At 41.7% G+C, this 13,656-nt stretch overlaps 1 protein-coding gene across 2 annotated transcripts in view; it reads left to right on the plus strand.

The window, feature by feature from the left end:
- The window catches only part of EFCAB14 (EF-hand calcium binding domain 14), a 39,737-nt gene that overhangs the window by 18,860 nt on the left and 7,221 nt on the right, over positions 1–13,656 (plus strand). For both annotated transcript variants that reach the window (XM_080921991.1, XM_080921992.1), the window contains exons 5-10: positions 616–726; positions 2,626–2,712; positions 3,662–3,853; positions 5,917–5,997; positions 8,140–8,251; positions 9,890–10,009. In XM_080921991.1, coding sequence (XP_080778117.1) covers positions 616–726; positions 2,626–2,712; positions 3,662–3,853; positions 5,917–5,997; positions 8,140–8,251; positions 9,890–10,009 — 703 coding nt within the window. The remainder of the gene's footprint in view (positions 1–615; positions 727–2,625; positions 2,713–3,661; positions 3,854–5,916; positions 5,998–8,139; positions 8,252–9,889; positions 10,010–13,656) is intronic.

Below are 13,656 nucleotides of genomic sequence, written 5' to 3' on the forward strand. Positions count from 1 at the left end.
ATAGAGTGATATGAACTCTCTTGAACACTGCAAACAGGGATGTAAATTGACACAATCATTTTAGAAGGTCACGTGTAAGCTTTTTAATAAGTCAGGCATAGATCTGCCATATATGGTCAGCAGCTCATCTATGTATTGTGGTAATGAGAAACTCTGAAGGGAGATGGGGGCACAAGTGCACATGAAGACTACCTCCTGAATCCTTTAGCAGCTCTGTTCAGTGTTAAGTATTAAACTAGCTACATGTCTACTGACCAGTGGCATGTAGCATACCGATCAGCTTAGATATGAGAATCTCAGTTGTATTTGGTGAAAGAAGACATACTAAAACACATCTTAGAAAGTATGTGCTCGTTGTTCCCTGTATGTAAAGCTCTAGAAAATGCAAACTGACATATAGAGACAGAGAATTAATACATGGTTGCCTTGGGTCAGAGAGGGGAAATTACGGAGAGGCATGAAGAAACTGGGGGTGGGAGGTAGTGTCTATTGCTCCTATTATGGAAATAGTTTTACAGGCTTATTATGTGTTTTGAATAAGTGCATAGATTGCATGTCAGTTATACTTAATAAGGCTCTTCAAAGGGCTGATATTCTTATATTGTTTCTATGCAGAGTGTCGCTTCCATTGGCAATACTTTAAACAGCGTCAGCCTCACTGTAGAAGCAATACAGAAGACTGTGGATGAACACAAGACAACCTTGGAGTTACTACAGGGCAGTATGGTAAGATCTGTAAGCACTACTGAAAGTCAATGTGCTTCTGTTCACCATTTCCTGTGTTAGTCATGATGCTCATTTCCCACTGGGCTGAGCAGACACTACTCTACCTGCGTTTTAAAAAAAGCAATGTGGACTCACTGGTCTGCATTCTGTAAGTCAAACCACTAAAGTAGATGGATTGAAAGCAAGGTCCTTTGCAAATATGGTATTGGAGGAGATTCTCATAATACATTTTGCAAAGATGGAACAGAAGAAATAGAAAAAAAAATCAGAAAGGTATCTGAAAGAAGGAGAAGGAAATTTAAAACTGTCTCATTTATCACTGAAAATTAAACCACTCCAGCAAGTTATTATTTCTCACTGTCTGAGTACCAGGGATATGAGCAGCATTTATACCCCGGTGCTGAGAGACCATCTAGAGCATCTAGAGGAAGAATGGTCATCTTAGGTGGCCCAGTCCCCTCCAGATGTCAGTAGAATACAGCCATATATATGATCTAGACCATGTGGGATTCATCCTGCACCAGCCCCCGAGGTGAGCTCAGGGAACCCACAGAATAATGAGAAGTAAGACATTTTTGTTGTTTCAACCCCAAAATTTGAGGATGACTTGTTGTCTAACAACAAATAGCTTTGGTGGAAGCAAAGTCTTGCCATTTCCAGCCGCCTCAGTCTCCCCATGCAGCTCCACACACAAGCCCTCACAGTCATCCAGCTGCCTCAGTCTCCCCATGCAGCTCCACACACAAGCCCTCACAGTCATCCAGGCATTAACCACTTTGTTAACAGCTCCCTGGAGGATTTATGAAGGTAAGAAAAAGGGGCCCAGCCCTTGCTGTCCTGATGGAGAAACAAGTTGACTTCACAATCTAAACTTGGCAGCTTGTACCGAGGAACCTGAACTGCATCAGAGTTACGGAAAGGCCTTTCCTGTCTTCCAAGCCAGTGCTCACTGTCATTAGTGAGTCACTATTGTTACTAGTGGGGCTAACCCAAAAGGAGAAGTTTCACTGTAGGTATCCAGACCCCTCCCTTCTGATTCCATCTACCACTGCGGACGTCTGTAACCCATAGTAACAAAGACCTCCAACTCACCATTCCTCTCTCTTGTACATGCTCTCAAGTAATGCGCCATCTCCTAAAATACTGTCTCATAGCTGAATATTTTCTGCTTTCTAGGACCATTAGGTGTTACACCTTTTTCTTTTTTATCTTACTTTAAATTTGCATGAAAGCAAGGTTGATAAATGTCTAGGATTTCAGGTTTTGAGAGAACTGTTTTTGCCAGTTATACTGTTGTGATTGAATCAGTATCTACTGATAGTAATTCTTCCTACTAGCATGTTCTACTAACCGATGGCTGTGGGCTCAAGGGAATCAGCTATGCAGTTCTTCCCAGTAAAGGGTGAATATGTATCTAGGCATGGTATACTTATGTCTCTACAAAGAGAAGCTAGAACAGTGGGGAAGAAAGGGAGGAGAAGAGTCACCCTTCAGTGTAGATATCAGCATACCTATAAGGAAAACCCAGTCACTGGCTGTAAATTATATTAGATTATGCCATTTCCCTGCAGTATAGATAACAAAGGAGAAGAGAAAGGAGTTTCTGGGGAATTTATTTCACTAAGAAACTGAGAAGTATACTAGGAAGAGCTCTGATTCCTGGGGTAACCTGGGTGTTGCTATCCATCCTCTGCTTCAGGCTGGGCATCTTTTAAAGTCCATGAGATCTTTGACACCTTTCAGATGGGTCATATTATAAAGTTTGGGGGAACTACTGTAGATTGATCTGTAGCTACATGCTGGGAAGGCAACTATGTTCCAGGACCATCCAAGATGGTTAATCTAGTAGTTAATTGATGCCTATATACTAACTTCCATTTGTGTTGACATTTCTTAAAGGAGACTAATGGAAGCAACCAAATCATGCCATTGGCTTCCTCTCCATCAGAAATTGACAATAAAACCCACAGCGAAAGTGCAAGACAGGTACTTGGCGTTTTGGGACTGTGGTGGGCCGTGGAGGCAGTCCGAGGACTGTGGGCTTCACATACAATGCCAACGCAGGTGCCTTATGCGTCACCTTCTGCCTGAGAGCTGAGCAGAAAGGGACGCATGCTGGTACTTGGGGATTCTGTCTCTTCTATATACTCTGCTTCCTCCCTTGTGTCAACCAATGGAGTAAATCCCTTTTCACATCCTGAAAGATAGAAAATGGCCAGACTTTCTTGAAACTATGACAAATAGCAACCAGGACAAGGGAAGAATGGGTACAGAGTTGAGAAAGATGGCTGTTTTGAGTCACAGAAAATTCTAAGAGTATTGAAAAACATATTCTTGAAACGTGGTGTTTCTAAACTCTGAAGACAAAAGGCTGGAGAGGAGGATGGGAAGGATACTGGGATCAGAATGTCATTAAAGAGAGTAAAGGAAATTGTCTCTAAGATTTCTGTCCTGGGTTTTAATGCCCTTTAAAGCCTATAGTCATCATTCCTCTCTACGTAGTAATCAGTACTAGAAGATGTCAATAAAAATAATTGAGTCTTATACTAAATAATGCACTACTTGCTGTGCTTTTGTTACATGAGCCAATTCAGTAATTGGTATTGTTCCTAAGGTAGTTTTGTTCTGACCAATTAGGCTAATGGGACTTAAGTTAATAACCTACCAGCAAGTGGAGTAAACATTGAGAAAATAATTTCCAAACTCACCACTTTGGAGGACCAGAGTGGGAGCTTATAGAGTTGACCTCTTTACCCTCCTATCTAGCTGAAGCCAGACAGCCCAAGAGAGGGGATAGTGGTAACAGCTGAGTAGAAAGAACAAAGCAGGTCTAGACAGTTGGTGGTCACAGCCAGGGGAAGGAACTTACCTCCTGTCCTGCTTGTCTAGTTGCAGTACGCAGTGGATCCTACAACCCATTTTATTTCCAATCTAGGATATCCTGTACTTGCACAACTCCTTAGAGGAAGTCAACAGTACTGTCGTGGGATACCAGAGACAGAATGATCTTAAACTCAAGGGGATGAGTGAGACCCTCAGTAACCTGACACAGAGACTCGGCCTGGTAGAAAGTGACGTGGTTGCACTGAGCAAGGCAGAACGGAGAACAAACGTGAGCTCCAGCATGGTAAGCTTTTCAGAGCTGCCGCGTCATGTGCTTGTGTTAGTGTGTGTTGTATGTACGTAGATGATCTTCCCCATCCTCATGTGAACAGTAGTGTGCAACACTTGAAAGACTACACATTTGTTTTGTCCTTAACTTAATCTGCTTTAATCCATAAACAGCTCTCTGAAGTGAGTATCACAGGATTTACAGTGCATGTTTGAAGGGGGTGATATCAAGGGTCAGTTTAAACACATCAACTCACTACAGCTTATTGGCAGCGATGGCAAGTCTCTTACAGTGTTGCCAGTGGTCCATCAGGTAGGGACACATGGACATGAACTTTTATTTTTCTTTCCTTTTCTCTTAAGGTATTAGAAGTGGTGAGAGTGACAGATACAAAAGTCTTGTGCCATTTTCTTTTTAACCCTGAACTTGGCTTACAGATTCATCCTGCATATTAGAGATTCTGTCTGCATATTAGAGGAAATCTTTTGCATATAATGTTAGGAAACCCATTTAAACAGATGAAGTTGCTTCTATTAACAAACCCAACCAATTAGATCACACAGAAAAAAAGTATGAAAGGACAAAAGGAATCAGTTGGGAAGATTAGCAGGAGTGGGAGGAACAGGGAGGGTTAGTGGGGGAGTAGATTGAGGTGACTGATAAATATATTCTGTGCTTGGATAAAATATAATGAAACTCATCATTATGTATAATTAATATATGTTAATAAAAGCATTTTTATCAGATGAAGTCAGAGCAGTTCAGCTTCCCAGGTCACTGAGTGACCCACTAAATCACTGAAGCTCACTGGCTGTGATGGCTTCTGCTTTTCATGATTTCATGAATAGAGTGTTTGCTCTTAATCACATTTCATCTGTACATCGTGTGGGATTCGTGGGAATCATTTCACTAACAGTGATAGGTCTCACTTTTAAAGATTTCATAGTGCAAAGACACATGTATGCTTTTTGATGGAAATTATACTGTAAATTCAGGGAACAGCCAAAGCTGGGAGCTAACCCACTCATGAGGTGGAGCCCTGTCACAGAGTAAGAAATGTTTGAGCTGGCTCTCCTGCAATGAGCCTTGGCAAGCTTCCTGAAAATGGCTTTGAAGGGTAGAAAGACCTGTCCCCTTCTGCCTGGCCGTCCTCCTTTACAAGAGTGTGTAATTTACTACAAAGCTGTGAAGATTAAAGGAGTCCTAGTTTTTAAAGCCCTTTTGAACTCAGCTAAGCTAAACAGGGGCTAAGAACTTTGGGTGATTTGATGACTAGTGTGCCTTGAAGGTTTTTCAAGACTTATTGTGAAAACTTACCCCTACCCCTTGCTGCCTCTGTCTGCCCTCCCTTTTTATTTCTACCCAGCAAAGAAAATCAGTAACAGTATCCATCTGTCCTACCATTTCTTCCAACAGACCAGTGTCAGACCAAGCCTGGATCTGGGTAGAAGTTACATTACCTTTTATGCTGCAGTTTTAAAGTCTGTGAATAAAACATTTAGAAGTCTTTATTCCACTTTGTGTCCTTGTGCCCATCCCCATTCTCTTCTCTTCTCACACGCCTTTGCCATTTGTGTTTAAAGTGGTTCGGTTCCCTTAAATAAATGTGAACAATTTGTTTAAAAAGTATTAAGTATCAGGGTTGGAGAGATGGATCATCTGGTGGATGCCACACAAGCATGAAGACCCAAGTTCAGATCCCCAGCACCCACATATAAGCCAGACACAGTGACATGAATCTGAAACCCATTTGCTCTAGGATTGAACAGACAGGCTGGCCAGACATCCTAACCAAAATGGCTACTTCCAGGTTCAGTAAGAAACACTGTCTCAAAAACACAAGGCACACCCATGAGCACAACTCTCTCTCTCTCAATATCTCTCTCTCTCTCTCTCTCTCTCTCTCTCTCTCTCTCTCCCTCCCTCCCTCCCTCCCTCCCTCCCTCCCTCCCTCTCTCTCTCTCTCTCTCTCTCTCTCTCTCTCTCTCTCTCTCACACACACACACACAAGTATTTGATGTCATTTAGGTTTTAATGTCTTCCCTTAACCTTTTTCCCTATTTTCTTTTCCCTCTAAGATGGGTAATAGGGCTGCCACTCTGAAAAGAGAGTCTTTGGTGACCAACAGAAGTGATACTGTAAAAGCTCAAAGCATAAAGGTAAGGAACTGGATGCTTCTGTAAAATAAAAACAAACAGATCAGAGTCTCCATGATACCTACAACCAGCCATCCCCTCTAAAAGGGGCATTTTGATCGCTTGTGATAAACTCCAAGACAGCAATTAGTAGGTTCAGGTATTGGTGAATGAGTGAATATCACATCAGGCACAAAGCTTGTAGTAAGCACTTCAGTAGGAGCTGGGATGGCCACAGTGAATGAGACAGATACATGACCCCTGCTGTGGCACAGCTGAAGACTGAACAGGCAGTCACAAGTCTGATAAGGGCTCCAGTGGAAAAGCTAGGTATGATGAGAGCATTAGGGGTCAGGTTGGCATTCCTAAACTGAGACACTTATTGTCCTGGTTTATTTCTGTTGCTATAATAAACACCAGGACCAAAAGCAACATGGGGAGGAAGTTTATTATATTGCATGAGTTCCAATCCATTATCAAGGGAAGTTAAGGCAGGAGTTTGAAGCAGAAACTGTGGAGGAATGAATGCCACACTGGCTTGTTTCCTCTGGCTTACTCAGCTCCTGTTCATATACAGCTCAGGCCCACTGCCTAGGGATATTGCCACCCTCCGTGAGCTATGCTCTCCTATGTCATTAGCAGTTAATAAAAAAGCCCCATGTACATATCCACAGGATGATGAAGGCAGTTCCTCAGTTGAGGTTCCCTCATCCCAAGTAACACTAGTTTGTGTCAAGTTGGCAAAAATTAATTAGCACAATTATCTAAACTAACAATAGGAGACAGAGGCATAGATATCTAAAAAATGGTGTCCATCTTAAAAATCATTTCACGTTTAAATTGCTTTCCTAACACTTTGATAATTCTTTTTAGTCCTGCTGAGATAAAGGGAGAGTCAGGAAGACTGCAACAGAGTTAGTACACTGTCCTCTGAGATGCACATAGTGCTTGAGTTCAGAGGACAGGAAGGTCATAGGCCGTGAACTTAGCTAAGAAGTTTTTGATGTAAAGCTTTCTAACTTTACTTTTTGATCCTTATCAAATTTGTATTGTCTGGATAAAGTCATGAAATTTAAGATTTTGATGCATTATGAGGTAGGCTTTTACTGAGCTTTTAAACTGCTTCTACACTTTTTTTTAAACATCGTTTAGGGAATGACAAGAGCATTTTAAAAATCAGATTTAAATGTTGAGCACAAAAAAAGTAACAGATGGTTAATATTAGAAAGTAGTAGTGATTTCAAGTTATTCATATCTTAACAGTCAGATCAGAACACAGGACCACACGTCTGCCTAAATCTCTGGCTTTCCTCTTAGATCCTGTGTGTTTTATAACTGTCATGCCAGTCAATCAGTCTCCTCATGTTACCTCATCAAAGCATCCCAGTACCCACTATACAGTAACTATTAGGATATACATAAAGATAGAAAGGGGTCATGAAGCTCACTGAGCGAGGAATGAGATGCGCTGGTGCTCCTAAACATAGGACCAGGCTGTACAGTAAACAGATGCCAACCACAGGAGAACCAGGCTGCTCTCTTCACAATTAAGTTTATTGTTGTATCCATGTCTGGATAGGGAAGGCGTCAGACTCAAGTAACAGTTTGAATTAGAACTATCACAGCTCCTCCTTTGTGTCACTGATAGTCCTTGCCACCAGCTGAACCATTATAGTGGGGCATTGGGTGAATCGGGAATACTTGTGGTTCGATTGGGTTCTGCTGTGTTTTGTTTGGTGTCTTTAAGTTTTCCTGCAGATGACGTGGTCACAAAGTGATAAGGGATATCCGAGGCAGTTTTTCAGTTAGTGTAAAATAGCTCCAGAAAGCAGTGTCCCCCATCATTTAGAAAGCAGGTGCTACACGGGCACCTGAATAAAGGCACATTTTCTTTTCTGCTGACACATGCAGGCCTTCCTCTATCAGTGGACTGTTCACGGTGAAACTGATTGTATTGCCCCCGTAACAGTCCAGCTTTAAATCCAACTGTATACTTATCAACACTGAGCCCCAAATACGTCCTACTATTTGTTCATCCCTCATTGACCTTAGAGGGGACTGGGTAAAGGTCAACCTTACACTCAGAATGTGTTTTGGGAATACAGCTGAAGCTCCAGTGAGGTCTTACCCCCACCTTAAACCTTACCTGATCTTTGTTTTGGGCAGAAAGAAGATAATTCAAATTCTCAGGTATCTGAGCTTCAAGAAAAACTGCAGCTGATCAGTGCTCTCACAAACAAACCCGAAAGCAACAGGCCTCCAGAGACCACAAATGAAGGTAAGCAGCTAGCTGCCTTCTGAATATTTCACGCAGGCTTGGGCAGCCTGTCTCCCACACAGGGAATAGGGACGATGTCTGCCAGCACTGATGGAACCGAGTGAGTGATGCCTGAGCGCACCGAGCTGAGGCTGATGCACCTCGCTTTCATTTAGCAAAAGCCCATTTTGTACTTGATTTGTACTCTAGTCTATTAAGGGAAGAACGGGTAATGTTTAGCTGGAAATAGACTTCTCCATGCTGCCTGCATCCAATTATAGGCAAAAATGTTACTGTCATAGCTTATATTAAACCAGTCCTAAATGTTATGTTTTTGTTACTGTGAGTGCATAAAATTTACTTAAATATTAGTCCTCCTCAAAGTCATTAACAGGTAATGATGAAATTTTTCAATTTGCAGGCCACTTGGCTTTTGGTAAGGACACACTAATCAATATTATTAGATGCATTAATTAACATCTACTGATTTAGGACTTGTGAAGCCATAACAAGATACTAGTCAGTACTGGCTTTGACCTCCCTAGCTCAAGCATTCTTCAGCTTTGGAGGTGTAGAATAGAGTCCCTCAGATTATCTCCTGTGAGAAATAGAACTATGTTGAAGGTCTTCTAACACTGGCTACATCTTACTATAGAACATTCTCATGGTATCATGGCTAGTGCCTCATGCCCCCAGACCAGACTTAATAGCCTATTTCCCAAGAAGTTAAAAGACTTATCCCACTCAAGTCTTAGTATCTGTCTTAGTCAGGGTTTTTAATTCCGGCACAAACATCATGACCAAGAAGCAAGTTGGGGACACTTCCACATTGCTGTTTATCACTAAAGGAAGTCAGGGCAGGAACTCACACAGGGTAGGAACTTGAAGGCAGGAGTGGATGCAAAAGACATGGAAGAATGTTGCTTACTGGCTTGCTTCCCCTGGCTTGCTCAGCCTGCTTTCTTATAGAACCCAGGTCTACCAGCTCAGGGATGGTGCCACCCACAATGGGCTTGGCCCTCCCACCTTGATCACCATTGCCTCACAGCTGGATCTCATGGAGGCTCCTTTCTCTGTCTTAACTCCAGCTGTGTTAACACACAAAACCAGCCAGCCCAGCAGCATGTAAACATAGATGACATATAAACAGGTAGGGCCTAAATTATGGTCAATTTGGGGCTCTTTGGAGGTTTTTGTTTGTTTTGTTTTGTTTGAAATATTTGCAAGTTATCATTGAGTTGGTATTCAAATCTAAAAACAAAAATTCATTCATGTTTCATATATACATTGTCCATATACATATGGCCTGGTGTTAATTTTATTTAGTATTTTTAGGCCACCTTTATTTGACTACAACCCATCACATGAAGTCATAGGTGGAATTTTTCATCTGTGTCTATCCTCTGAAAGCGTTTGATTTGGGGCCTTTCAGATTTTCAGATTAGAGCTACCCTGCCAGGTTCTGCTTCAGACCTTAGTCCTGATCCTTCTCACTCGTCCACACATCCTCCAGTCTGTGCCTTTAACTTTAGAGTGCACTGCTCTCAGCAGCTTCTCTTAAATTAAATATACCTGCTATAGTACTAGAAGGTGACCTTTGACACTGATTTGATTTGGTGTTGGAATTGATTGTAATAAAGGTGTGTGTGTTTGTTACAGAGCAAGTCCAGAACTTCACATCAGATCCTTCAGCATTGCCAAAATTTTCACAGCTTCTTGGAGACCAAACTGAGACCCAACTAAAACCTATCTCCCTGCCTGGGATTTCTAGCATCAAAGGTAATGTTAATGGTGGAAATGTTCAAAGCTGTGACTGTTATAGCTTGTTAATATTTTTCTCATTTAAAAATAAAAGCATATCTAATGAACTGGAGAGATGACTCAGGTGGTTAAGACTTGAGTTCAGTCCCCAGAACCCATGTGAAAAAGCCAGGTGTGGTGTCACACACTCTTACAATTCCAGCTGGAGACAGGTGGATTCTTGGGGCAGACAGGCTCAGTGTCCAGCCAGCCTAGCCCACTTGTTGAGTTCCAAGCTAGTGAGAAACACGTTCTCAAAAACAAAAAGGTGAACAGAGGCCAGAGAGATACCTCTATGCCTAATAGTACTTACAGCCTAATAACCTAAGGTCAGTTCCCAGAACTAACATAAAGACAAAAGCAGGGAGTTGAGTATGAAGTTGTCCTCTGACATCAACCTGTGACGTGTGTACACCCACACACATCATACACAAACATAATAATAATTTATTTTAAAAGGTAGACAATACCTGAGGACTGACACCTGAGGTTGCCCTCTGGCCTCCACATGCCTGCAAATACCCAGGAACACACGCACATGCACAATTTACATCTAACATTGTTGGGCCAGATACAGAAGGCTGCCTAAGTCTAAACAGCAGATAATTGGTTGATACAGAATTCAAACTGAGTCTGACTCTAAAGCTTCCATACTGTCTTTCTCTGAAATGTTGTTTAAGGTCTTCAGTCATTCAGTAAGTGCCCTCCAGACCCCATGTCAAAGGATAGAATACACTGTAAGATACAGTCTCAGTCAGACACAGTGGCATGTGCTATAATCCCAGCTGAGGCACAAAGATAAAAAAATCGAGGCCAGCCTGTGCTACATATAGTGAGATCATGTCTCCAAAATTGTTCCTTTCTTTCTATAAGAATAGGTTGTCTAATTCAAGGACAGAAAAAGTAAACACAATTCTTTCAGCTTAGCAAAACAAGTCAAAGTGTACTGTTTGCCTGCAACGGGCCCTCTGGGATTCTGACAATGAGCAGAATAAATATTCATACAAACATTATGTTATAGAACAATGTTTGCCTTGTTCCCAGTAGTGCCTTCTATTCTTCACTGTGATGCTGAGGCTTCCTGGTTGTCTCTTGCTGTCTGGAAAGTCACCCAGTTCTGACCACACACCTTTCACTGCTTCTTCACTTGGGTCAGATTCCACTGTACATTATCTGCTTGGTCTGGAGCGGGTGCTTCTTGCACGTAATGATGTTTTCACGTTTTGTTTGCTCCTGTTTGGCATATGCCACTCTGATGAAACTCCCGAGGAAGTCTGTCCTGTTCACTCCCTAGCCTGCAGCACAAAGCCTTGTAGACGTGGTTGTGTATCTGAATGACTGTGTTGCTTATTCATCTTGCAATTAATGTTTAATTAAGTAGTGGTAACTAGTTTTTGCCTTGTCTGTGGTGGCTTTCCTTTCTTTTCTGGAGGGGAAGGAGAGTCATTGTATTTACTCTGTATTAAAAAGAATTTCCTTCTAGCCTGTTGGTGTGGGGAAGAAATACCTCATCTGCTTTTCTGGCTCAGGGCATTTCTGAGGGCTCAGCAGCTGCACTGCCAGGCCTGTGACAGGAGTGAGGAGGGCCTATCAGGAATTTATAAAAATTCCTCAATGGAGTGGATCTTGCACAAAAATGGCTTTTCTTCCCTTCAGCACATTCATTCTTCCCAAGTACCAAACAGCAAGAGGTGTATGGAGTCAAAGTATGATCTTGAATTAATGAAGAAAAATAATCAGGAAAGCTTTTAAAGAAACAGAGACTAGTGACCTCCTTTGTTTCTTCAGTATTATAAATCTTTTCACTTAGCAAAGGACTCAATCAAGTCCTTTCATTTTTTATTTCTTCTATAATTCTTCATTGTGTATGCACTCTCAAAGGCCAGAGCATCAGATCCTTCTGGAGCTGCAGACACTTGTGAGCTATCTGACAAGGATGCTAGGGAACTGAACTCTGGTCCTCTAGGAGAGTAGTACAAACTCCTGACCACTGACTCGTCTCTCTGAAACTCCTTTAGGATTGTTTTGGTTTGTTGGTTGGTTGGTGTTTGTTTAAAGTTTTTTTGGTTCTTTGCTTTTGTTTGTTTTAAGACAACCTCATACAGCCAGGGTGACCTCAGTACTCTGTATACCCGAGGCTGGTCTTGAACTCTGGACTACAGTCATACACCACCACTCCTGGATCAAATCCTTTTCAAGTGTTAAAGGCTTTTGTTGGAAACTTTCTAATGCCATTGGCTAAAATAGTATCTTATTTATTTTGTTAATACAGATTAAGGGGTGGTATTAACCACAATAAAATAAATACACAGAGGCAGACAGAGGGTCCTATGGTTCTTTTATAATGGAGATATAGTTTATATTCCACATGACCCTTTTAAACCGTGTAACTGCCTGGGCCTCAGTATATTCTCTCGGTTATACAGCCAGCACCCTGTCTTAATTCCATGGCATTTTCATTACTCCAGAGTAAAGCTTCAGACTCATTTAACAGCTCCTCCTGACGCTGCCAGGTGCCTCAGTGTGGCAACAAGCCTGACACCCTGAGCAGGAGCCACATGATAACTTATGGCTGTTCCATAAGTTCCCCTGTGAGCTCCACATGCACCTTGCTGTGTGTAATGTACACATGCACACTAAGTAAATAATAAGGGAGAAATTTAAATTGCTCTCCAGTTACCCCTATTGTCTCAATAAACTTATGTATCCAGGATGTTTTGTTTGTAGAAATGGAATCATGCAGTCCATGGCCTTGTGTATACCTCCTTTATCATAGTGTGGCATGACGTAATACTTCTTTCTCTGGCTGAGTAATAGTCCATTGTATGTTATAGTCACATTTGGTTCATCCGTCAGTTGATGCATATTTGGGTTGTTTCCAGTTTTTTACAAAATAATAATGCTGCTGTGAACATGAGGGCATACATTTTTATAGAAACATGTTTTTCTCTTGACCTAGTGCCTAGAAATAAAATTGCCAGGTCATACAGTTTCTGTTTACATTCTCATTAGCCCTGTAAGGACTCATCGATTTCCCCACATCATCATTGCTTCCTAATGGTGGCCGTCCTGGTGATCATAAAGTAGTCTGCAATCTTGACTCTTTTTATTTCTTTCATTTTTGAGATTATATCAACTCTCCCTTCCCTTTCTTTCCTCCAAACCCTCCCATATATGTCTCCTTTCTCTGTTTCAACTCCATAGTCTTTTTTTCATTATTATTGTATATGTCCATCCATACAAATACCTACACACACATATACATATATATTCCTAACTATAACCTGCTCAATCTGTATAATGTTACTCATATGTATGTTTTCAGGGATGACCATTTGGTATTAGATAACCAGTTGGTGTGCTGTTTCCTGGAAAAAAAACTGTTTTTCCTACTGTACTGGCTGGTTTTGTGTCAACCTGACACAAGCTGGAGTTATCACAGAGAAAGGAGCCTCATTTGAGAAAATGACTGCATGAGATCCAACTGTAAGGCATTTTCTCAACTAGAGATCAAGGGGGAAGGCCCAGCCTGTTGTGGTTGGTGCCATCCCTGGGCTGGTAGACCTGGGTTCTATAAGAAAGCAGGCTGAGCAAGCCAAGGGAAGCAAGCCAGTAAGTAACATCCC

Source organism: Micromys minutus (assembly GCF_963924665.1).
Source record: "Micromys minutus genome assembly, chromosome: 9".
In the NCBI taxonomy this organism is placed as follows: Eukaryota; Metazoa; Chordata; class Mammalia; order Rodentia; family Muridae; genus Micromys; species Micromys minutus.